This window comes from Lactuca serriola, chromosome 7 (assembly GCF_051521515.1).
Source record: "Lactuca serriola cultivar US96UC23 chromosome 7, Lser_US96UC23_V15, whole genome shotgun sequence".
Classification (NCBI taxonomy): Eukaryota; Viridiplantae; Streptophyta; class Magnoliopsida; order Asterales; family Asteraceae; genus Lactuca; species Lactuca serriola.
The window spans coordinates 174,699,055-174,727,028 of record NC_136414.1 but is presented as its reverse complement, the minus strand read 5'-3'; the positions used below and the strand labels follow the sequence as shown (position 1 = coordinate 174,727,028).

General features: G+C 32.5%; 2 protein-coding genes across 3 annotated transcripts; both read right to left on the bottom strand.

The window, feature by feature from the left end:
• Positions 1-159: 159 nt before the first annotated feature.
• Positions 160-4,485, bottom strand: LOC145061054 (acetyl-CoA acetyltransferase 2-like). The gene is made up of 14 exons (XM_079008423.1): positions 4,356-4,485; positions 3,908-3,976; positions 3,317-3,415; positions 3,065-3,238; positions 2,838-2,943; positions 2,135-2,273; positions 1,939-2,016; positions 1,779-1,844; positions 1,336-1,421; positions 1,147-1,246; positions 964-1,074; positions 749-790; positions 556-642; positions 160-445 (listed from the first exon to the last, which is right to left on the bottom strand). Exons 2-14 carry the CDS (start codon positions 3,954-3,956, stop codon positions 356-358), a joined length of 1,227 nt encoding a protein of 408 aa, XP_078864549.1. The 5' UTR covers positions 3,957-3,976; positions 4,356-4,485; the 3' UTR covers positions 160-355.
• A 6,697-nt stretch (positions 4,486-11,182) lies between these two features.
• On the bottom strand, positions 11,183-17,102 carry LOC145061145 (Protein kinase superfamily protein). Of its 2 annotated transcripts, none has more exons than XM_079008537.1 (18): positions 16,865-17,102; positions 15,896-16,592; positions 15,637-15,780; positions 15,411-15,536; positions 15,244-15,331; positions 15,072-15,165; positions 14,744-14,837; positions 14,566-14,620; positions 14,373-14,464; positions 14,088-14,258; positions 13,933-13,989; positions 13,279-13,362; positions 13,078-13,162; positions 12,848-12,909; positions 12,675-12,746; positions 12,422-12,526; positions 12,190-12,331; positions 11,183-11,506 (listed from the first exon to the last, which is right to left on the bottom strand). In XM_079008537.1, the coding sequence occupies exons 2-18, from the start codon at positions 16,574-16,576 to the stop codon at positions 11,433-11,435; spliced, it is 2,226 nt and encodes a 741-aa protein (XP_078864663.1). In that variant the 5' UTR covers positions 16,577-16,592; positions 16,865-17,102; the 3' UTR covers positions 11,183-11,432. The 2 variants fall into 2 exon arrangements, with proteins under 2 accessions (XP_078864663.1, XP_078864664.1); XM_079008538.1 differs by having other exon boundaries at positions 17,011-17,028.
• Between the last annotated feature and the right edge of the window lie 10,872 nt (positions 17,103-27,974).

Here is a 27,974-nt window from a genome sequence, read left to right as displayed (position 1 = left end):
TCTACATTATCCAAACCCGATTTTGGAAGCTTAGGGGTTTTATCTTCTTTCTGTTCAAAGACCCTATGGAGGTTTTCAATTTTTGTGAGAGAATTAGGTCGAATTTTTATGACACTTTCTAACAGCAAGATAGTTGGTGCTTGTAACCTTGAAGACCAATGAAGAACATATGTGAATCATATCTTATATCATGTGAACACCTTGCGTTTTAATTTCCATTCTCGATACATATTGCAAAAGAAAAAAAATGTAAAAGAATCATAAAAAGGAGCTAAATACTAAATACATAATAAAGGCTTATTGATTGGAATGTAATGTATGCCAACAGAAGAGAAGGGATTAATTAATTAATTAATTAAAGGATTTCCACCACAAACGCTGATGCACCCCCTCCTCCATTACACACACCTGCTGCTCCATATTTACCTCCTTTCTGCTTTAAAACCTGCATCAACACTCAACACAAACACAGATTCAATTACTAACTATAACATTAATATTAAAAAAAAAAAACCATAAATTATATAAAAATAATAATAATAATATAAAATGTACCCCCAAAAGAGTGACTAAGATACGGGCGCCACTGCAACCTAGAGGGTGTCCCAATGACACACCACCACCATGTACATTAACCTTTGCCTGAGAAAGTATACCCAAAATCATTATTATAAAATAGGAATTCAATATTTGAAGGTGAGGAATATAAATTTATAAACATTAAAAAAAAAAAAAAAAAAAAACTCACTGAATCCAATCCGAGTAGTTTTTGATTTGCAAGAGCCACAACCTGTCATAATAATTACTAAATGATTATATGATGTTTTTTACAAAGCTGATTAATATTAATTCTTTTTGACAAAAATCTGACTTTTTTAATTTTGTAGTGTCATACTAATTATTAAATGTTGTTTGACTGAAACTGGGCTTTTGCATATATATAAATTAAGCAGGAATGCTTACAGCAAAAGCTTCATTAATTTCATAGAAATCTATTTGAGAAGCATCCAATCCAGCTCTTGAAATAGCTTTGGGTATAGCAAGTGCTGGGGTAGTAGTAAATAGCTCAGGTGCCTGCAAAGTTTTACACCAAATTATCAAAATTTTCACAAAATCCCAATTTTTTTTAATTAATTAATTAATTACCTGTTCAGCATCAGCATATCCAGAAACCTTTGCAATCACATGTAACCCAAGTTGAAGTGCCTTCTCACCACTAACCAACACAAGTGCAGCAGCACCATCACTGTATACAAAAATTAATAATTGTTAACTATCGAATTTAAAATTAAATAAACGAAAATGGAATTGAATTATCAATTATGTATTGCTTACTTTATACCCGAGGAATTTCCAGCAGTCACACTGCCACCATTCTCCTTGAAAGCTGGACGCAACTTCCTTAACTTTGCAGCATCAAACTAGAAAATGTATAATTCAAATTATGAGTAAATTACATTTTTGGTCCCCGAGTATAGCTTATATATTTTCATTTTTGGTCCCAACAAGATTTTCCTTGCAATTTTGGTCCTTATTTGAGGTTCTTGTAACATTTTTTTGTCCCTTATGTAAGTAAAATGGCTATTTTAGGTACCCAAGTATAGCTGATTTTTTCAAATTTGGTCCCAAAAATTTAGTCATTTTAGTTTAAACAAGGACCAAAAACCCCTAATAAGCACCAAAACTGAAAAATTCAGCTATACTCAGGACTAAAAATGTAATTTACTCTATAATAGAAGGTGAAGATATAATTTAGCTAGCATATAATGACATGTCACCTTTGCCAAATCATCATCCTTGTCAACAATTGTCGATGGTCTTCCTCGTGGGCCAGGAACTTCAACCTGTAAAATTACAGACACCTGTCAGTTATAATGGTGTTGGCAAAAACATTTTTATTTATAAATTTTATTATTTAGTAAAAAATAGTAATCTCACAGGGGCAATTTCCCATGAAAAGGCACCATTATCTCGAGCAGCAATAGCACGTTCAAAACTCTGAATGGCATAGTCATCCTGTAGAGAAATTGTAAGTACATTGATTGCTATTATGTGTGTGTGTGTGTGTGTGTATATATATATATATATATATATATATATATATATATATATATATATATATATATATATATACCTGTTGTTCTCTTGTTATTTCATGTGTATCTGCACATAATTCAGCACATGTTCCCATTTTGGCATCGGTGTAAACATCCCACAATCCATCTTTCAAGATTCCATCAACAAGTGTATCATGTCCAAATTTAGATCCCTTCCTGCAGTCATAAACAATTCAAGGACACTTTTAAAAAATGAGTAAGTTACATAAATGGTCCCTGAGTATCACTGTTTTTTTGCAATTTTGATCCTTATTGGAGATTTTTGTGACCTTTTGGTCTTTGTTCCAAGTAAAATGACTATATTACCCCTTTCTCGTTTTTTTATATAATTTTATTGAACTTAATATTTTATATTAATCATCCATTTGATTTATCACAATCTATGTAGACTTCCGGTTTTACCCTTCAAATCATGGGCCTGCTACCAGAAGACTACATGAAACAACTTGTGGGATTACCAATAAATAAGGGTAGAAGTTGTAAAATTCAAACCCATTTATTGAACTACTTGATATGGACATCTAACTGAAAGATCTGAGTAGAAAAGGACAAGCTTCTCTTTATCACAGATTGATGTTAACATAAACACATGGTTTCATAATTATTATCAATGAATAATTAATTTGATACACTACTGAAGTACCAAATATATTTAAGATTAGGAAATCCCACTTTTATAATAAATTTTACAATATCAAGAAGAGAAGATATTATATTAACCTTGCTTCTGCAATATATTTGGGGACATTGGACATGCTTTCCATACCACCAGCTACAACTATATCATTTTGACCTAATTGGATACTCTGTGCTGCAAACATGGTGGCTGCAATTATACAAGAAAAACATGTTACACATGTCATGGAGTTCTTGACTATTTAAATGTTTTAAAAAAATGCTTTTTTTTTGGAAATTTGATGACATGTTTATTGAAAAAGTTGACACACCTTTCATCCCTGATGCACAAACTTTGTTAACAGATGTGGAGACTACTGTATTAGGGATTCCTGCACCTAATGCTGCTTGTCTAGCGGGACCCTGTCCCAAATTGGCACCAAGAACATTTCCAAAGAAAACTTCTTCTACAAGAGATGGATCAATGTTTGCCCTCTTTAGAGCACCTGAAGTTTTACATAAAGAAAGTAAGTAAATTAAAACTTTATGTGAGGAAAGATGAAAAAAAAGAAAGTTGAACTTACATTGAATTGCAATGGACCCAAGTTTGGTGGCTGGTAAAGATGAAAGAGAACCAAGAAATCCACCAAGTGGTGTGCGTGCAACACCAACAATACATACATCTGTTCATGCAAAACCAAGGTGTGAGTTAATGGAAACATCAAACATGAGATTGCTTGATTTTATTTCATGTCAAAGCTATAATTTTCCAAATGCAAAAAATGCACAAGGTAACTACTTTCTTAAACAGAATACTGTATGATCTTCTTAAGTAGCTATTACCAAAAGTTTTAGTGGATAGGACATATGTCAGAAAATTCATTTTTTTCCCTCAATCAACAACAATTTCAGACATAGATTCGCCAAAATTTAAGTGTAACTTTTTGTAACACATGGTTTTACTGAGATAAAGATGTAAGATAAGCATAAGAAGCAGGAGCTCGTATGGTGTATTATACATATATGTGGAAATCTTGTTTTGCTGTGATAAATGATAATCAAACAAATTGTCTGGGTGAGTAGATAGCTTATTCTTATTCTGGGAAACAAATCGACTAAAATCTTCCTAATATAAGAACTATAATAAAATTTACATGCAAGAATAATAAACTTACCTCTAGGCTTGATCTTATCAGAACCATCCGATGCTGCAGCTGGAGCCATCACAATGTGTAATAGGATATCTGTTTTACATTTACGTAAAAGAATTCAGATTTCAAGTCGAAGAAAATCAAGTCCATATGTCAAATTAGACATGTTTCTCTTTCTCATCAGCCAACGAATAAATCTTATTGCTTAACAGTCAAATCGATGATTCTCTTTTCAAACTACCTTGGAATGATTCCGATTCGTAGTTATCAATTAAATACTACGTTTCACAAATCAATAACCTAAGCTAACAGATCGACTCGAAAAAAAATCCTCAATCATCCCACAATAGATCCATGTAGAAAAGAATCGGATAAATCGTGATTTTTTCTAACAAAAAGACACATGGAGCATGAAAATTTCGACATGAATTGTAGTATGAGAAAAGAAATCGATTAAACGATAGGAAAGTACCTTCGAAATCGGAATGCTCTGCAGCAGGTAGCACTGTGTGTTGTTGTGTGAGTGAGTGAGGGAGAGATGCAGGTGGTTCGGAGAAATCGGAGTGAAAGCACTGCTTATTTATATGGTGTTGGAAGACAGGTAGGTGGGGAAGGCGGCACACGATTGTAGCCTATATCAAGCTATTTTAATTACCTGACCTTATTGACTATTTGACTTCAATATTATCTCATTCTATACAACGAAAATACTACATTATTCATCTAAAAACCTAAAGATTACGGCAAAATAAAAAATTAGTGATTCCTACATAATAGTTTTTTGCCATACATAACAATTAATACATTATATAGTTGTACGGAAATGTTAATAAAAAATTACTTGTTAGCATTTAAAAAGATAAAATTATATACAAAATTAAAAGTTCATAGCTTCTAAAATCTAAAAGTTTTTGAAATAGCTTTTAGATTATATTTATCTAAGAGAAATTAAATATCCTTCTATTATTTGTTCCTATATATATATTCCTACTCATATAAAATAATAACATATAGATTCTTTCTTTTAATATATTTTTTTTAATCTAATGAATAGAAAAAATGATCAAAAGGATATTTGATTTCTCTTTATCTAAATATGATTATTATGATTTGTAAATTGTAATCATATTCAACACCCATTATATATACATAGCACAAAAAAGTAACAGAAATTTTTACTTACTGCCACAACACTAAAGAATTATCTATTTTAATTCGAACTTATGTTATCATCTAACTCAATCAATATGCTTATTAACAACATGTAGTATAAACTAAACCATGATTAAATTGTATCAAATTTAAGGAGATAATATAAATATGTATATAATCAACAAAAAATCACTAATGATATATGAGATGTATTTTAATGCTTCATTAAAACGTCTACTATTATATATAAGATTGATAATTTTGATGTTGCACTACATGTTTTCTCTATCATTCTTATTTAAAAACCTTATTTTTATATTAAAACTATATATAAATAAATAAATAAAATAAAATAAACATTTTCCTTTTGAGGTGGAAAGTTTATTATATAATTTTCTAGCGGCCTCTTGTTGAAAAGGTTTAATCACAAGTGGGGTTTCTGTTGTTCCAATTCACGAATTCATGTTCGTGTGATGCAAGGTTACATTTAAAATAAATAAATAAACAAACCACTAAATGATTCATATTCTATATAGTTATTTTCATAATACATACATTAAATAAAATATGGTTTTAAAATAAATGATGAGCAGAAGGTTTTATCCATTATAACTTTATTTACATTCATAATATTTTGAAATATTGGTGATCTGTTTTAATATCATATAAATTGTATATAGTAACTGTCGATATGAAAGGAAATCCAAAATGTTGTTTCATTCGATGGGTTCTGATTGGGAAGAATCTGGTCAACTTCGGATGACCCTAAAACATTTGTCAATGGATGCCTCTTCTTGACCTTTTTATGCCCAAAATATTATATATCTTTTCCTTTTATTTTTTTAGAACGGTTTTCTATGTCTAAGATATCACATCTACCTTTTATTTTTATTTTTAGAACAAATGGATATATATATATATATATATATATATATATATATATATATATATATATATATATATATATATATATATATATATATATATATATAGATATACTATCTTATAAAACAAATCCCACTATTTTTAAAAATAGATTGAATAAAATAATAATATTTTTTAAGACGTCCAAATCATTAAGCTAATTGTACAACTAATCACTAATAAAATAATATTAAAATTTAAACAAACTCCTATAAATCTTCTCTTCCAAAGTTTTGACCAGATCTTTTTTCATCCAAATAAATAGTCAACACTCTATAATTTGGTCATTTCATGAATTTTCTTTATTTTTAATATGACATGTTTCCTAAAACAAACTAATGATTGAATTGAAAATAATCATTCTCCATCGAAAAGAAATTAATTGTCGAAACAAACTATTTGTCGCCCGCCGCTTTGCACGGGTAAACGGCTAGTATATATATATATATATATATATATATATATATATATATATATATATATATATATATATATATATATAGGTTCAAATGTTTTTAGCAATTATTGTGTGCATGAATGCACCAATAGGAATTTAGGAATAATTTAATCATTAAATAAATTAATAAGGGTAAATTAGTAAATCATGACTCTAAATTTATGGTAATTGAGATAAATGGGGAATTTGATTTTAAAATCACCAAAATAAAAGGAGGAAGCACGGCCTGCCTTCATCTTCTTCTCCGCTTCTTCACAACCCAACCCTAAATCACGAAAGTCATCGGACACCACGACCACCACAGCCGCAATAAACCCTAAAATCACCATTTGATTATGAAGATTCTAAGTTCAAATGATTCTGAAGATTGGCTGCTAATCAGAATGAAGGAGATGATGAAGGAGAAGATGATGAATAGGTTTCACAAGCACAATTCCTCTTCAGCATCGTATGTTGATTTTAAATCAGGCAAAGTAATGGAGCTCCGTTTAAGTTTTTAGTTCCGCTGATCTATGCTCATGTTCTTCCTATTAGTAAGTTTATACAATTTATTCTCGATTTTTCTGGGTAATTTAATTCAATTGTTTCTGGGTGTACTTATAGTTCGATTGTAATATTTCTGCATGGACTGTGTTTTTTTCCAAATTCCAATGTTTTGTGTTATGATGAATATGCATATGTGTGTTATAACAATGGTAATTAATTATAGGTGTGGGTAAAAGTTGCCTTCTTTTGTGTTTTTCTGATGGTTCTTTCACCATTAGTTTCATCACTACAATTGGGTGAGTTAATTTCTTAACTACTGTATTAAAAATTAATTTGTTTTTTAAATATGTTAAAAAAAACTCTTAATAGAGTATTGATTTCAAGATAAGAACCGTTGAACTTGATGGCAAACGGATCAAACTCCAAATTTAGGAGACAGCTGGTCAAGAACGATTCCAAACCATCACAACAGGTATAGATTTTTCTCATGTTTTTCAGATTATAATGCTAGTAATTGACACTTTTACCCCTCTATACTCCAGCTTACTACAGGGATGCTATGGGGATTTTATTGGTGTATGATGTTACTGACGAATCATCTTTCAACAGTAAGTTTTTTTACCTTATAATGAATGACACATTGTTGACAAATCTCTTTATATCTCCAGACATAAGAAACTGGATTCGCAACATTGAACAACATGCTTCAGACAATGTTAACAAGATTCTTGTTGGGAATAAGTTGTAATCTGCCTGGTATTCCTCATTTTCATCCATCAATGTAAGTCTTATGAGTTATGATCCATTACCATATTTGCAATTTTTGTTTACAAACAACATTCTGTCATGGCCTCCATGTGTTCGATAAAATGTCTTAATGAAAAAACAGTTAAAAATCTTTAATGTTTTTACTTCACTTTGTTCCTTATTCTTTTCAGAACTATATAACTCAATTTAGATTGGGTTGGATGCCATTTTCATAACAATAGGTTGATGCTAGTTCCTTATTCTGTCAGAATTTGTCGTTAAATACATTGATCATATCGAGAAGAAACACAGGGAACCCGAAGAATGTTAGTTCCTTATTCTGTCAGAATAGGTTGATGCTAGCTCCTTATTTTGTTTGTTGGGTATATTCTTGATTATACAAATTCTTAAAGAATATTCTTGCAGAATAGTTTATTTTGTTAGAATATTATTGTTGTATTCTGATAGAATTGTAGTTAATTATTTGTATGTTTAATGTGCAGGTTTTACAAGTGTATCACTACAAATTACTTGGCAATGAATTTCTGGTAGAAATGGCTTCAAGAATGGCTTGAAGACCTGATGGGAAAGGGTTGAAGAATGAATTAAAGAATGATCACACTCATTGTTTAAGAATGCTATTATTTTTTAAGAATTATACTTGTTATTCTTTCAGAATATTTGTTATTATTCAATGAATCACAATCATATAGTGTAATTTTTTGATATATTATTAGTTCAAGAATCGATTTTGTGTAGTCTTTCAAAATGTATTTACTAGTTTATGGTTGACATTCTGTCATTCTGACAGAATAAAATCGAAAAATATATTTACTAGTTTATGGTTGGCATTCTATCATTCTGACAGAATAAAATCGGATTTTAAATTTGAATTAGTTTAAAATATTCAGAATTTTAAAAAATAAAGAAATTAATCATCCCTAAAAATCCGAAAATTTCCTTTTTTAATATAGGTTAATTGACTAAAATGCCCTTATGTTGAAATTTGTATGATTATATGGTACATGTTATCATATTCTACTATCATAGACCCTCAGATCATTACCTTTGATTATATTCCATCCGATGGTCCAGATCTGTGCATTCTGGCACACAGTAGTTAGTAAAAACAAAATAACCTAACCCTATATATATATATATATATATATATATATATATATATATATATATATATATATATATAAACCCGTAGTAAGAAGCTAAAGCCAAAATAAAAGAATTACATCAAAGTGTTTAAAATGGGTTTTTAAAGCCATAAATTCCATTGAAGAGGGAATTTATGTTTTCGATGCACCACCCAATTGAAAGAAAAAGTTTAGTAACCAAACACTCAAGAAAAAAATGATTAACACTCTCCACTTGATCCATGCAAATCGGACATAGGAAACTAGGAATAGCGATACATCTAGAAATAAGGTTGTCTTTAGTAGGAATGCGCTTTAAAGAAGCTCTCCAACTAAATGTATTCACTTTGAGTGGTACCAATCTATTCCATCTCGTTTTCACTCGAATCATGTGGTAACACTAAGTTGTCAGTAACCTCTCGTGTATCTTTCATTGAAAACTCGACATTATTAGCCGAATTCCACATCCAAGAATCTTTAGAATCCTGAAACTGGATATTAGCTAATAAGTCTATCATTGCCGAAAATTGAGAAATTTGAGTACCTCCTTTTGGATCATATATCCAACACAACTGCTAGTTGTTATCGTATTTTACCGTGACGCCTACAACATAACAATTAGAATTGACATCCAAAACAGTCTATCTAGGAAACAACTCGATCATAGGAACATTCTGAAAACATCTATATTATATATATAGAAGTAGGTTCCATTGAAATTCAAAATAAAATAGAGATCTTGAGATTCAACCCCAACCACATAATTCACATTTGCCGCTCTAACCTTTTGACGTACCGAAGCAATGAGTTAGTTATAATCATAAATGATTATGTAACGTCGTCCGTTCCTTTCACCTCCTCCACCTTCTCCACCACCACAACCGCCACCGCCACCACCACTACCACCACCTTTGCCACCAACCGACCCCACCACTGTCACCTCCGTCACCTCTGTCATCATAACCTTTTCTGCCACCAACTGTTATAATCATATATGATTATTAATTTGTGAACATACATATATTTATAATCATTTATGATTAGGCATATACGTATAAACATGTATAATCATATATGATTATACCTCTCTCTCATGTAATCATTTATGATTAGACATAATCCGCTGCTGTTGGTACGTTGAAGCGTTAGAGCGTCAAAATAAAATAGAAATCTTGAGTGAACCGTCCCATATATATATATATATATATATATATATATATATATATATATATATATATATATATATATATATATATATATACGTAAAAGTTATTTAGCCGCGAATAATGAATCTGAATAATTGATAATCTGACTATTCGATTTTTACATGTGAATTCAAGTAGATATTCAAAATATACATTTACCTTTTTTAAAACGATAATATGGTCATCTGACATTCACATGTGAATATGAGTAATCCACTTGATTTTTCTTAATTAGTTGATCGATCTAAAAAATACTTGTGTACATGTGAATATTTACTCAAATTCACATATAACATTCTAATGATTAGATCAATGATCATATGAATATTTATTACTCATGTACGACTACATTGGTTATTTACAAGTGAATTAACATATGTAAAAAATAGGTATGGGTCAAATTTACATTGTGAGTGTAAGCAAATTAAAATAATAAAAAAAATTGTATTTTATGTATCAATATAATGTCTATTTATAGATTATAGATAACAAAGTGTGTGAATTTTGCTATATTCATTTATTTCCAGATAAAAATAAAACCATAAAAAAAAAAAACAAAAATAGTGGTTTGCTTAAATTAAGGAACGTTAAATAATTACAAATGTTAGTTACAAGAATTAAATATTTACTAAATTACTATTTTACTTAATTAATAGCGAATTAACTTGTGAGATCAAAATAAACAGGTGGACGAGATTGGTTTTACTGGTTTCTTAAAAGATTTTGGTTTCTTACTGAATATCGGAACATTACAGCTACAAAAAGACATATAGCGATGTTATGTATGATGATTTTTAAATATTTAGAAAAAAAATGGTTTTAAAAGTTTAGTTGATATTATGATACCAATTATTCTAGTATATGATTGTTTATTAGACAACTTTTAAAACGTGAATGATTTTATTATGTCACACTTAAAAGACAACTCACGTTTCAATGATAGCACCCTCTTAAAAAATGTGTTGCATATGTAGTTAAAGTGTTTTACAAAGTTATATCAATGTACTTTATTTGTACCCATAATAGCAATATACTTGTAATTTTTACTCATAATAGCAACGTGTTTACAATTTGGCTACCATTATTCTCATTATCAGCAAAGAAATATAAGCATGTTGCTATTGTGAGTACATTGCTATTATACGTAAAGAAATGTAAGTATGCTTATACAATGAGTTACACATTGTTATGATTGATGAAATATGAAAATACATCGCTATTATGGGGTAAAGAAATGTAATTACATAGTTATATTGGGTAAAATTAAATACATTTATATTGGTAAAAAAAAAAAGTAAAGGGACTTTTAATTGTATCTATTTGCAATTGAGCTTTACTTTCTTTTCTATACAGCTATGTATACAAAATAATACATGTGTTTAAAAAATGCTATTTAGGTACTTAAATTGGGAACCGAAATAATGTTCCTAAATTTAAATCATCTTTTCAAATTTATCAAGCTTCTTCACCCTTTGCATTGACCTAATAAGTAATGCTAGAAAAACACCTGCATTCATATAATTTGTTAATATTCATCACCTACGAAATAAAATCCCAACTTAAAAAACAAAATTTAATTACATTTTCACTCCTTGATTTTAACTGAGTTTTTAAGTTTTGGTCCTTATTCGAGGTTATTGTAACATTTTGGTCCTTGAGTATAGCTGGTTTTTGCAATTTTGGTCCTTATTTGAGGTTCTTGTAACATTTTTTGGTCCTTGAGTATAACTGATTTTTTCAAATTCGGTCCTTATGTAAGGTTCTTTAAACATTTTTGGTCCTTGACTATAGCTGATTTTTGCAAATTTAGTCCTTGAGGTTCTTGTAACATTTTTGGTACCTGGGTATAACTGATTTTTGCAATTTTGATCCTCTTTGAGGTGCTTGTAACATTTTGGTTCCTGAGTATAGCTGATTTTGCGATTTTGGTCCTTATTTGAGGTTCTTGCAACATTTTTGGTCCTTAAGTATTACTGGTTGTTACAATTTTGGTCCTTTTTAAGGTTCTTGTAACATTTTTGGTCACTTTTCCCAAGTGAAATATAGTCATTTCACATGGAATAGTGACCAAAAACGTTACACAAACCTCAAATAAGGACCACGAAAACTTTTTCGGACCAAAATTGAAAAAAATAGCTTACCTCAAGTACTTAAAATGTAATTTACTCTAAAAAAATTTATATCACTCACCAGCAGCAATAAATGACCCATTTGCTATAAGTTGGTTGCCTTGAGTGGTCATTGTGAGACCAATATTTACAAGTGTACCCCCGAGAACCGTATACAGGGTTCCCATTTGCAATATTGTTGCCTTCCTAGCTGCTCTCTCAGACTAATAAACATTTAAAAATATTAAAATAATTATATAAAAAAAAATTGCTATTATGGGGTAGAGTAAGGTAAAAAAAAATGTAAAGTATACCTCGAGAACTCTGACACGAAGTTTAAGGTCTCCTGATTCTAGTTGTTTTACAAACTCTTCGATTCGTTGAACTCTATAAGGCATTGACATTGTGTATGATCTTGCCTGAAAGTTTTTAGAAACATTTAACAATTTTATATTTTTATTTAAGGGAAAATGGTGAAAGATATATATATATATATATATATATATATATATATATATATATATATATATATATATATATATATATATATACATATATTTTACTTACATCATCAGCTTGTTTTCGTATCTCCTGTACAAGTTGTGTCCCACTGCGCTGTTGTTTGAGATCTAATAACTCCTGTAAGTAATTTAAAAATGTGATGTTAGAGGACACAGATTTAAATATTTCTAAGTAGTTTTTATTTTAAGAAGAAACAGCCCCTTAGAAAAATATCTAACCTGTGCATAAGGTGCAGCAATCTTGACAAATGAAAAATCTGGATCCAGTGAGTAGCCAATGCCTATGAGACATAATTACAAGTAGTCAGATTGGCTATATTGTATATGAATATGCATATATTTATGTACATATATATATATATATATATATATATATATATATATATATATATATATATATATTCGTGTGTGTCAGTGTGTGTGTGTGTGGAAAGAGAGAGGAAGGTGACCTTCAAGAGTGGAAAAAGCCCTAATCACAAATGTGAAGTTTGATGGGAACCGGAAAGGTTGATCTGTGGCAATGGAAAATAAATCCTGCAAGCAAATCATGACATTATCAAAAAAGTCTTATTGCATTAAATTTGTGAAATTACGTTTTAGCCCATCCAGGAAACTTAAAAGTAATTGTAAAAATGCATGAAACAGCATACCTCGCCTATTGCAGCCAAAGTTGTTTGCTGATCTGGTGACTGGTTTAAAGAATTATCCAAAAAGAACTGAACAGATCTTCTCACCTATGATTGAAAATACAATCAGGTATTAAAAGTTAGAACATAAGACACTGAAATTTGAGTTAATTACATTTTTGTCCCATGTATAGCTGATTTTTGCAATTTTGATCCCATAAAGTTTTCTCTTGCGGTTTTGGTCCTTTTTTGAGGTTTTTGTAACTTTTTTGGTTCTTGTTCTGATATAGTGAACATGGACTAAAAATGTTACAAAAACCTCAGATAAGGACCAACATTGCAAGAGAAAATTTTTTGGTACCAATATTGAAAGTATCAGCTATACTCAAGCACCAAAAATGGTAATCCACTCTCGAAACTTTAACAGGTAAATCAATTACAAATATGGTCCCTCTATTTTCTTAATGTTTACCATGTTTAGTCCAAAATTATAAACCTTTTGCAGTTTTAGTCCTTATTTCAGGGTTCCAGGGACCAAAATTTATATGAAACCTTGAAATAAGGACCAACATCGAAAAAAGTGTCATTTTTGGAGTAAACACGGTAAAATGATAAAACACAGGAACTATTTCTGTAATTTACTCAATTTTGAATGATAAGATACTATTTTTTACATACTGATGACATGTCTCCAGTAGGTTGAAGTGCTTCAAGACTTATCAAACTGTTCATAACCTGCAAAAATAGCAATAAAAGATACTATTTTTAAGCTAATCCAATTCCAAGTACTTATTGTATTGAAGCAAATAAAATAATAAAAAAAGTTTTTAGACCTTTTTTGCATCTTTTTCATAAACTGCATAAAAAAGATCCATCAATCTTTCTCTAGTGAAGGATTTAATCTCCCCCATCATGCCAAAATCATAGTAGATTAGTGATTCATCTGAGTCAATTGCAAGATTTCCAGGGTGAGGATCAGCATGAAAGAAACCAGTTTTCAGTATCTGCATATAGAATTGACAAAATTTAATAAAAACTGATTTGAAAAGAAAAGACTTTTTGTTAATCAATAAATATGAGTTATGACAGATGATGGATAAAGAGGAAGATTTTTAAACCTGAATCAAGTATGCTTCAATGGCATGTGAAGAGATTTGAGATCGACTATAACCCCTTTCTTTTATCAAATCCAAATTATTGATCTTAATTCCTGTTTAACATAAATTTAATTATGGTAAGTAACTATATGGCTCTTTGGAAATAAATAACAGATTAAATAAACCCAAATAATAATAGAGTTCAGATTGAAACCTGGTACATACTCCAAAGTTAGCACCTTTGTTGCAGTATAATCCCAGAATACTTGCTGCATCACAACAATGACCATTAAATTATATCATAATGCATAAAATTCCATGATATATACATTTTTTTCTTGATGTTTATTACAATAAAACAAAAACGGAAAGGGCTCCAGGAAGAAACATACAGGCACTCGGACCCACTTAACATTACGAAAATCCCTACGAAATTTATCAGCATTTTTCCCTTCGTTTATATAATCAATCTCCTCATACAAGATCCTGCAAAAAATCAACTTAGTAAAGGACCATTTTATCCTTGTGTATAAAGTGGCTGAATGGGTAATGGAGTCAGTCTGGATGAAGTGTTGTATACATAAAGACTTTGTTTTTTTTTGGTTCGAATGAACTTTATGAATCTAAGTAAATGACCATTTTATCCTTATGTGTATAGAAATGATGGTAAATACGAACATCAGACAAAATCTTCAGTGTTATCATGGAATGCATACTTACTTGGCACATTCATCATAGATGCCTATCCAGTCTCTTGTTGGACCACCAAGACTTTCACTCCTTTGAAAATACTCAGCCACCAGCTTTAAATTCTCTGAATGAAAAAAAGGATATTTATGATAAAAACTAAAAACTGAAAAACTGTAGGTAAATATGTAAGAGGGATACTCACTTAAATCTATGTCAAAAAGTTTCTTCAAACCAGGTCTTTGAACTTTAACAACCACTTTCTCTCCATTATGTAATATTGCACGATGTACCTAAACCAAAAAATTTCATGAGGTCCATATTAAGATAATTTAATTAGATTTAAAAAGAAATGATAGAGATAGACTTCACCTGACCAAGACTAGCAGCTGCAATTGGTCTTTCTTCAAACTCCTTAAAGATTATATGAACAGGAGCTCCCAATTCTTTTTCAATAAAACCTTTTGCTTTTGCTGGTGAGAAAGCTGGTACTCTGTCCTGAATCATATGATTGCCATATTTAACAAAAAACATCAGAATCCTCATTATAACCTTTGATGTAATCTAGAAGTTTATATTTAGAGAAGGGAAACTATACCTGTAATTTAGCAAGCTCGTCGACAAATTCACGTGGAAATAGATCTGATCTTGTTGAAGATAACTGCCCGAGTTTTATAAAAGTTGGGCCAAGTTGAAGCACACTCTCTCTTAACCATGAAGCTGTTTTTCTTCTTCTGTTTTTCTAAATATGCATATAGCAGTTAGTAAATGGATGATAACAGAAACTAAGGGGTTGATTCTTTTTTACTTAATGGGGGACAAAAGAAACAGCCATATTCGGATATAATTATACAAACCTGTTTTTCTTCTGTGAAGCCTCCAGGATATGCCCATTTTGCATTGTCCAATAGAACACGAACACGCAAAGAAAGAACAAAAGACCAAACATCTATCGATCTTTGTACCGAATTATAATTTTCATTTGCCCAACTGAAACTTTCATCTGATGGCAAGACCTTTAATTCTTCAGAAGATGGAAATCCTGTGGGTTCTTTAACTTTTACAGACTTAACTAGTGCTGGAGTGGTTTCTCTCTTAACAAGACTTGTCCCATTAACAATTTGTGCTGATCTTGATCCATTCACTAATCCTGATGTTTGTTTGGATGGAGTCTTGTTGTTTACAAGTTCACTGGTGGAAACCATGGTGACTGGTTTACCATTGGAACCCAACTTTACAGGTTTACCATTGGTGTCCAAATTTACTGGTTTACCATTGGCACCCAACTTCACAGTTTGACCATTTGTATCCAACTTTACAGGTCGACCGTTGGTACCAAATTTCATGGGCGATTCTGTCTGCTGCATCTTAACATGAAATTTGCGAAACCTTTCAGTTTTATGTGAAGCACATTCATGGCGATCCAACTTTTGGATAGAAAGAGATCTTGAGAAGCTGAGATTTTCAGCTGTTCTTCCTTGATTTACCAATTGTACATCACGGCAATAGCAGCTATTAGAAGCTAGTATTGCCGCCATTTAAGAAGAAACACACCTGAATTTTTACATATTTGTGAGCAAAAGAGAAAACCTAACTTGCATATCCAACTCGAATTAAAGCAATATATCGAACATAGCACAACCTGAAAACAAGTTAATCACTTGCTTTGACCTTTTCGATATATGAATCATATCAATTAAGAAATTCAAACGATAGTAAAAAAACATATAGAATTGACTCACGAATCAATTTGAACAAGCGAGAATATGCTACATAAACACATCGGGAGAGAAGCTGAAATTGAAATTGAAACTGACGATGCTTACAGAGTAAATTGACGAAGGAGATTCAGATAAAGATCGTCAAGGTTCTGAGTCAAGCGTAGTGACGAGAAAAAAATCAAGAAGTAGATATAGACAGAGCAAGCAATTGAATCAAGGAAGTACGAAGCATGTAACGTGCAGACTGCTACCTTCAGTTTCTACTTTTTCATCAATGCTCGATACTGCATAGCGACAAATAGCGATGACGAATCTCTTCATGATCTGTTCGTTTAACGACCGCAGCACCAAAATTTTTACGCTTGAATATTCTGATTGGTGGGAGTAATCCGCCATTTGTGTCTCCTATTCATTGGCTAACCATTGCATTACGTGTCTTTCTCAATCCCCCACACTCCCATATTTTCTCTTTAATTATTTTTATATTTTAGTAAACTTATTTTGGACAAAAGAGTTTTTGAACACAATAGTGTTTTTAAAAAAAATATATTTACTTTAATGGTTTTAAAAGTATTTACCAAAACAAGGTTATTTACGTTTAGTAAAAAAAAAAAGATCAATTGTGCCCTACTTTCATCTTTTCCTCTTCGGAAGACACAATAAATAGGGAAGAAAATATGAAGACACGATTGTCTCTCCGACCTCATATTCATCTCTGGCCATTGATATGAACGACGGCTTCGGGGGTGTTTAGGATTACTTTTTGATGTTAAAAGTCCTTTTTGTTAAAGGACTTTTTGGTTAGTGACGTTTTTCAAAAGATAATCTTTAAAATGTGTTTGTATTTGTTTTTAAGTTAAAAGTTATACTTTCATGTTAAAAAGTCCCAAAAATCACAAAAGATAGGATTTTGTGACTTTTGAAACACTATCTTTTCCTCCTATATAAAAAAAAAAGTTATTTTAAAAGATCTTTTGCATTACCCAAACATCTTTTAGCCATTTTTTAACTTTTTGGAAAAGTTAAAAAACAAAAGTTGTTTTAAAAGCAATCTCAAACACCCCCTTCACCTCCGCCCACACATTTGAATGACACAAGCTACAACGTGAAAAGGTATGAACCACACCAACGTTTTCCATCTCCGGCCACACTTGCATCTTCAGCCACAACTTCAGCCGACCATTCCATCTCCGGCCACACCATACGGTGGCAATTCCACCTCCGTCCACTCCTCCAATCGGAGATTCCATTTCAGGTTCGATTTTGAACTCTATCTCAACTTTGATTATAATATTTTTATCGTCGATTTATGCCTTTTTTTAGGCATATTGAATACATATTTTTTAAATTTCATTTTCATTCTACCAGGTTTTTACTTTAAATTACAATTTTAAACTTTCTTGTCTGTATACAATCTACATTGAACTTGCTTAGTTTAGATTTCAGAATTTGAGTTTGAGTTTCTGATTATATATTACTGATGTCGTTTTTTGATTGTTGATCTTGTTTGATGTGGTGTTTTAATTGTTGATGTTGTCGAAATTTACATTGAACTTTCTTAGGTCAGATTTCAGAATTTGAGTTTGAGTTTCTGATTGTAGATTAATGATGTTAGTTTTTTTATTGTTGATCTTGTCTGATGTGTTTTGATTGTTGATATTGTTTTGCTTGATTTATGATTACATATTAGTGATGGTGTCATTGAAATTTACATATTGCTGATGTTTTTTGATTGCTTCAATGTTGTCCATGTCTAGTTTCTGAATCTGAGTTTGAGTTTTTGATTATAACTAATGACATGTTTCTGCTTTTTTATGTTGTTTTTGGTACGTGGATGCTAATGTCAAATCTGAACAATTAGGATTTCTACGCAATCTTTCAAATTGTTGTGAGCAATGCAATAACGAGTAACAATGAAGTTGATGCAAAATGATAGGTTCAAAGAAGATGGCATCGAGAAGAAGATGATGAAGAATCTTTTGACAAAAAATTTCAAGTACTTTTAGATATTGGTCACCGAATGAGCTATTCCAAATGTTTATTATTTTCTTTTGTTTTTTGTAAGTTGGGTTATAAGAATTAGTTTTATTTTAAGATTATGATTGTTGGTTTTATTTTAAAATGATGTTTGTACTTTGTTGGTTTAAATTCAAAAAATTCTTTGTTGGTTTTTGCAAGAAACCATTGTTGGTAGGGCTGTGCATGGGTCGGTTTTGGACCCCAACACAACCCAACCCATAAATGATCGGTTTTTGGTTTTCAGAACCCAATAAGATCAGTTTTTGGTCGGTTCGGTTTCTCAGGTTCTGATATCGGTTTGGGCGGTTTCTTGGTTTCTTGGGTTCAACCCATACACTTACGGTTTCTGAGCTTAAACCCATGGGTTTTGGGTTTAATCTCATTTTCCAGAAATAGAGCAATAAGTTAAATAATTAAAAAAAAACACCTAGTTGAAGTTAAATACTTCAAAAAACATGAGTTTTACAACCAAACTGTCTATTACAACCTAACACACAATCAAACTAAAACACAAAGTCCAAAATTGTCGATTAGACGATTACAACCAAACACACAATCAAACTAAAACACAAAGTCCAGAATAGTCAAATAGTCAATTACAACCAAAACACGCAAACATGAATATTCAATCCACATCCATGTAAATCTCTCCACTAATTCTCTATTCATCTACAAACCAAAAAACATTAGTATTGATCAATGATTATTGAGTAATAAAATGTTGCCATACCCAAGATACTCTATGACAACCACCATTATTATCTGCAACTTCTTAATCATCTTCTTCATCAACATCAACAATTTGTGGAGCATCAACATCAACAGTTTGTGCAACTAGTTGAGACCTTTCCATCTACATAGAAAAAAATGCAATCAACAACAACAGTTTCTAGCATTATCAAAAAAATTAGGTTTTTAGGTGATATAGGAACAATATTTCAGCATCAAAATGACAGAATCCATAATCAAACAGCCAAAATCGGTGTAATAATTTCATAATAAAAAAAATTATGTTTAGGTCGCTATAGAACAGTCGGCACTCGACAATTTCCTGTCATTCTAAACTCGTGTACTAATTTCATAAATTGAACAAATATTTCAGCAAAGCAACATCAACACTTGGTTGTTTGGGGATGAACATGTAATCTAATAGCAACAAAGCAACGTACAAATTGGCAATTGCAACCAAGAAGTGAGAAACTGAAAAGCTAGAATGGAGAAATTTGAAAACAAACCTGAGAAGCGAGAAGGAATCGTCGGAGGCGTAGCGGGCTAGCAGCTTTGGAACTTGGAAGGGTGGCATCGGCGGTTTGGGAATGGGGTTGAGCTCGTCGGAGCTCCTGCTACTGGAGTGTACTTGCGTCGTCGGTTTCGATCGGGGGAGGGGAGATGAGAAACGACGCTAAGTGAGAAAATGAGAAGTGAATTCGATTTACAGATTAAATCAGATTTAGGGTTGTAATATGAAATATTGTGTTTTTTTTACTATGTAAATGGTTCGGTTTTACGGGTTTAGTGGGTCGGTTTTATGGGTTTAGCTATGGGTCGGTTTTACGGGTTTAGTGGGTCGGTTTCAATGTAAAAACTGAAACCGAACCCAATTTTTCGGTTTTTAAAAAATTTAAACCCTAACCGTCGGTTTTGCTTCGGTTTCGGTTTTTTCGGTTTCCCGGTTTCTTAGTTTGGCTTTGCTCACCCCTAATTGTTGGTTTACATTCAGATAAATTGATGGGTGTAATTGTGATTGTAAAAAGAACTGAAAAACATTATTAGTAAAAAGTTATAAAAAGAAAGATATATTAAGAAACAGTAACAATAGCAGTAAAAAAACTAAAAGTATTAAATAAATATGAAAATTTGAAACTACATCTATTTGGTAAATATTTTAAAAACTATACCTATATGGTAAATACTTTTTTAAAAACACCATATTTTCTCTTTATTTATTTTTATATTTTAGTAAACTTATTTTTGACAAAATTGTAAAAATGGTTTCTATAGTATGCATTTTTTTTTTGTTTTGGTCCGAACCTCAATTTTTTTGGATTGGTGGTCAATTTGAACAGTTTATATCTGGTTTTGGTCTAAGGATGTCAAAAACTTGCGTACGACCTCGTTCCCGTGGGCCCCGTCCAGTTTGGGGATATTTATTAAAAAATCGAGGACGGGGGCAAGATTAACCCCCGTTTTAATTTCGGGGGCGGGGGCAAGGATGGACAATCCCGTCCCGAAACCCCCATGTGGGCCTCGTTAATAAATTATACATATATTTACTTATATTAGTTATATAAATATAATATGTCACGCCCCCGAACCAGACGGCGAAAACGTCCGGGGGCTTGTGCGTGACTTCATCTTGAAATATCATCACAATGAATATAAATGAAACATAACACCATCATTACCATGCATAAAATAATACAATTGTCATTGTTTTACATCAAGTACAATATTTTAAATTACATGATCAAAACATTAAATGTATGATGATAACAAAATACAATAAATTTCACATTCTCAGCTGACCTTTCACTTAACGATTCCATGAGAATACAAATTATTTTGAAAATGTCAACATAAATAATGTTGGTGAGTTCATAAACATGTTTGCATAAAAGTTTTTGCATGGTTGGTAAAACACCAGAAAATCCGATATTTTCTGAAAAATGGTTTGAATGTAATGTGACGAAAGCAGATATTAATGCATGTGTGTATTCTGTTTTTAGAAATGTATATGAATTTTGGTCCAAAAAATTCTGTAATTTCTGTCGTAAGTAAGAGTAATGTGTAAATGTATTCATCCAAGAAAATCCACTATTTTCTGCTTTTAAGAGTATTGTAGTCGTGAATTCCTAAAACTGAGTGTTGATGTATGCTTTTAGTGTCGTCAAGATTTGTATAAGTATACCAAAATCTTTATTGGAATTAATCTCTAAGTGAGGCGTTACAACCATGCTTAATAATGACTAGTTCGTCTGTCTTGGCATTTTCAGGCGCCGATCTGATTAAGGTAAGGTTTGTCGCCCTAGACTGGCCTAGTCTAGCTGTAGCGAACAGCTAAGGCGTGGGGGTGTCACCACCGTATAGATCTATACATAAACTCTCGATCTCCCTCCAGGAGACTTTGGTTATAACTAAAAGCTACGATCATACACTCAAAGGTGTCAACCGACAAGTCTCATTAGATCCTTAACTTGTTTACGAGTAATGTATCACACCATCTATAAGGTTTATGTATATGTTTTAAGTTTCAAATCTAAAGTATGTAAGTGATTGTATGAAGTCCAACGGATATGTAAGTGACATTTAAGGCCCACTAAACATATGATTTTTAATCCAAGCCCCAATTAGCATGTGGATGGACCACGAAGGCCCAATAAACATGTAAAAGGGTAATTCAGACCCAATAGGCATGTAAATGAACCACTAAGACCCAATAAACATGTGATCCATGGCTCACGCCTTAATTAACATATAAATGGACCACAAAGGCCCAATAAACATGTGATGGAAATATTAGGCTCAATATACACTTAAATGGACCTCTAAGGCCCATTAACCATGTAACGAGAGTATTAGGCCCAATAACAGGTTATCGATGTATTTCGTCCATTTGGCGTTATTTCGGTTTTTTGTTTTTGCACACAAAAAGGTCTAATTTATGTGATAGAGACATTTTTGGCCCATTAGACTGAAATTATACAATTTTAGTCACCTTTTGGGAAAATTTGACACTTTAAATCCCTTAAGACTTAAAAGTTTTCATTTTATGGGCTTAATTCTTAGTAAAATGACATTTGCGGCCCATTTTGATTAGAAACTTCATTTTCGGCCCATATATATATATTGACATTTTTGGCCCAAATATGAATATATTGATATTTTTGGCCCATTATTATAAGAATTTATATTTTCAGCCCATTTTTGATAAGTATGATAATTTCGGCCCAATCTTTATAAAAACAACATTTTTAACCCATTTTTAAAAAGAATGGCATTTTCGACCCAAATTTTGTAGAAATCGCATTTTAGTCCCACATTCAATAAAAGTGGCAAAGTGGCATTTTCAGCCCATAAATCCAAAGATTTACAATTTTGTCTCGAATTTGTATTAAATTACTATTTAGTCCTTTGAAATTGAGATTTTTACAAAATAAGCCCAAGAAAAACCGTAAAGCCCATACTAAGGCCCATTTTGCAAGAATTTACTGTGACATCCCCAAAATCTTGGCCAGAAAAGACCGATTTCATTTATGCTTTTTAAATAATTTCAGAGTAAATCCTTTTGATTTAAAAGAGTTGCGGAATTTGTTCCCAAAACAAAACATGATAAAATAATATTTATCAAAGCATTTCATCAAGAGATGCATTTTCATTATATAATCAAAACTCGGGATGTCATGTTCCGGTACAGACCATAAAGCATAAACGATAACATTACAAGTCATTCAACAAATATATACATATACAGACTTGTAAACAAAACAACTCGATGATTCATCCATCTTACGCCCTTGCGCCACTTCCTGTAATACAAATAAAACTGAGTGGGTCAGGCTTGGGAGCCTGGTGAGCATATAGGGTTTTCAACCCACAATAAATAAATTATATTTAATTTCACCAACCAATCACTATCCCGATTACCCATTCCCGTTATCCTCACTTTACGTCCCTAAAATAACATCTATCTCAAGGGACCTAATCTAGGATTTTCATCGGGACGGACATCACTGCTAAGGGGTTTCCTCAACAATAGATATCCTAAAGGCAACCATGAGGGGGATAGAGTACACCGGTGAACACATCGTTCACAACACCTACAGGTTATGAACCTGCTAGCGTTCCACTGGACTGTCTAGAAAGAGTATGTGGTCGTTATGCATACTCCGCTGAATAACTAGATCAACAACAACAACAACAGCATCGAGGCCTCTCATCTGTTTATTACACACCAACTATCTACCCATGTTCTACCCAACATATTAGTAGATAAAAATATATATTTTCATACATAGTTTAAAACCTGTATATCATTTTCATTCAATACATATTCCACATAACAGATGAGGCACACCCACATAACACGTATTTCATAGAAACTAAATCAGATCTATGAGATAGAAGAGAATGAATATACATTCTCACATATAACAACAAAATTATACACATAAACAACAATATACTTAATACACTCTAACCATACTTGTATTATTATCGTGTTTATGAAAGGTAGTATACACTCACTTGATCAGAAGATGATCAGACAGCACTACGGCTTGTAGAAGTAGTAATCCTCAGCAGATCTGGAAGATCTCTACAAAAATCGAACTTCTCGCGGGCAGAGCTTCGGCTCGGGAACCGCACTTCTCAGGATCTTCGGGATCTCGGGACTTGCTTCGGGGCTCGAGAATAATACCGGGGCTTCGGGGTATTTCTGGCACGCAAATCGAGGTAAAACGGGAGAGAGAAGAGAGAAAATAGCAACCCTAAACGGCTGGCCCTTCAAATCTATTTATAGGGCAAATTTGGCCCTTGCCACGTCGTGGCAACCTTTTTCCACGTCGTGGGCTTGGTCGTCACTGCATGCGTCAACCCAAGTTGTATCTGGGGGACTTCCGGAGGTGACAGGAGATTTGCCACGTCGTGGCATCTGACAGTTTTGGGGTTTCGCGCCCCGAACTTCAGAAATTCATAACTTTCGCATACGAACTCCGTTTTCGACGTTCTTTATATCGCCGCGAAGGTGAGATTATGCTCTACAACTCTCGTTTAGACTCCATTGGAAAATTTTGACTTTATTTTTAATATAATATAAGTATATTACTTATATATTATCTTTAGTAGGCCGGGACAGGAAAACTCCGTTCGAAATTCATAACTCCTTCATCTGAACTCCGTTTCCGTCCGTCTTTCCGTCGTTACACTACTATCTATGAGATCTTCAATTCTCATTTAGATCACTAAGGATAGATATCTATCTACCTTAAATTCACTATTTACGTCGCGTTGGGTCGTGCCGGTTCTGTCGCGAAACTTCGACAGGTCATAACTTCTTCGTTATAACTCGGATTTTGGCATTCTTTATATATTCGGAAACCTCATTTCGACCACTACAACTTTATGTAAAGATATCAGACTTATCTCATACTTTACTTTTGACGCTTATTTTTATTCTTAATTAATCAAACCACATAATTAAGCAATTAGGCACAAAACACATAATACTCAAATAATATACTTCTATTATTTCAAAACGGGTTACAAAAGTTAACCTAGACTATTACATTGCTAAAAATGGCAAGCTCGGAAACACAGGCGTTAGCTTTACACTTTTGGCCCTTTTGAAAAATTTGATTATAATACCCATTTTTAAGCAAATATGACTCTTTTTAGTCCTTGTAATACCGTAAATGACATAAAGGACTCAACGTTTTGTTTATTTGTCAAAAATGGTCCTTTTTTCCAAATTTCATTTAGTTTCTCATGGATCTTCTCATTTTTAACACATTTATCTTTATAGTAAGTAGTATGAAATGTTCTAGTTTACAAATATCACTACTTTTGGTTAGAGATTTCGAGATCTATAGAGTTTTCACACATAATCACATCAACAATCAAGAAATACACACATAACATGCATAACACTTAGATCTATCACATTGTAACTTGAGGGATTCCGACACACCCTCGGGGGTGTCTGGACTTAAACCGAGGGAATAAAAGATTTTTCAAGGAAAACAGTTTCTAAAATCTTAAGTTAAAGAAATTTGAGAAAGGACAAGGTGTGTGATGCGTGCGACCGGCTGAGCTCAATTTAGTTTTCCCCAAGATATCCATACTTGTTATGTTATGTGCCTGATATATGATCCTGAGAACTGCATGCTAGATTAGGGCTAAGGATCTAGGAGGATGCCTTGTATGTCTGATATATGATTCTAAGAATTGCATGATAGATTAGAGCTAAGGATCTAGGAGGATGTCTTGTATGCCTGATATATGATTACAAGAACTGCGTGCTAGAGTAGGGCTAAGGATCTAGGAGGATGCCTTGAATGCCTGTTGTATGAGCTGTATGTTAGGCCCGTATGGCCAACAGTAGGATAGCCTGATTAGGTTATGCCTGATGTTCTTACTCAATGCACGAAGCTGCTTGCTTTGTGCTTAAGGGGGCCTGGCTAACTTTAACTAACTAGTGGGCGGATATGTAACAATATTCGCAAGCTAGTTAGGAAAGGGAAGTAGGGACTCTTAGTGCAGCTGATGAGAGAGAGTAAGACGGAGGGTGTTGATGGGTTTGAGCCATAAGAACTTTCCTATGTGCATATGCAAACCCTAATGCTTGGATCTAGGTTTCTCTAATTGAACATGCAATGTATCCAAGGCTTACAACTCTAGATCTAGTGTAAACAATTGAATCATATCATATGAAATCAGATCTAGAAGAATACCTTAAGTTGCTTGCTTGAAACTTCTTGTTCTTGGAGCTTAGAGTCACAATTGTCACTCCTCTAATGGCTTACAAACACCAACTAGCAAGAGGATGATCTTGAGAGAGAGAGGAGGTGAGGAAATCGGCTCTAGGGTTTCTTCCTTGAAAGAGTGGCCGATTTCCCCCACCCATGGGGTCTATTTATACTATGAGCTACTAGGGTTACACCCTTAACCCTAATTGAATAACTTAGGCCCTAAGCAATCCAAAGATCCTCCTAGATATGAGGCTTGGGTGATTTTAAGATATCCAAACCCTAAAATCCATCCACCCTAATATCCATAAGGATACATAGCCCAAAACACAACTATCATACATTTGACAGTTTATGCCCCTTTATTCAATTAACCTCTTTAAGTCACCAAATTAATTCTCAATTAATTTATGACTTATATCAATCAAATAATATTATTATTCTCATAATATATTAACAATAATATCTCTTCTCTCTTTACAAATCATCCTGTCAAGTTGCTATGGTGAAGGCAACCCAAAAGGACCATGCACAACCGGGTCAAGTACTTACCAAATATAGTTACAGCCTTAGACACTAATCCAACAGTCTCCCACTTGGATAAGTCTAGTAACTATATATGCAAACACAATCTGATTAGCAATCGTAGCTCTCAAAGACGTTGTCAAACTCTGATCTTATTAGTATCATGTCCTTTAGATAAGGGATCGTACAGTCCTCTGTTTAGATATTATGCGAACAATCTCATGAAACATTGTCATACTTATTGTCCAACACTGGTTTCTCGATCTCAGATTCATTTGATGTAGAACTTAATTGAACACATCAATTCAGTCCTGACCGGGACCGACACATAAGTCAAATCAAATCATCGAGGGGCCTTGATATCGCTTTTACCCTCTTAGGATAAAAGTAACAGATAAACTTCGACTTATATGCATTTACTATCTACTAATCAACTATACACAACAATGCATTTTATGACATCAATTTACTGATGCGGTTTCGCATTGTCAATGCACAACCAATTAATAAACAATAAACCATATATTCTTGGTTTTAAGACCATATGATATTATCGTCTTGCGATCACGTGCGGTACATTCCATAAAGTGATTCCAGCAAGCGCGGGTTTATTCCAAAGCTCAAAACTTGTTCATAAGCACTCATGAACGTTGCAGCAAACATTTGCTATGTCTAATACCTTTTAGACAATCTACACACCAATTCATGACAATCTTCATTCATACCTACTTACAACATATGAACGATTGTGGACCATTCGAACAATTCGATTATTCTTAATAACTCAATTATTCAGGAAGTCAAAACATGCAAAGTGAAACAATAGTTAAACAATTAACATAAGACAATAGGTTTACTCATAAATAATACTCCTTTATTTAATCATCAAATGTCAATTACATTTATCTATTACATGTTTCTAAAACTATCTAATCTAAACTAATATCGTCTTTCAGCCCAATGCTCCTAGCGTGCTGCAAATGCTTAACCCTACTCAATCCCTTCGTAAGCGGATCTGCTGGGTTATCCTCTAACGATACCCTCTTTACTACGAGGTGTCCTTCTACTCGATGTCTAATAAAGTGATATTTTCTGTCGATATGCCGAGATCTACCATGATCCCTTGGTTCCTTGGTCAAGGCAACCGCTCCTTCATTATCATATAAAATTTCCATAGGCTCCTTTTTGGCAGGCACAACTCCAAGGTC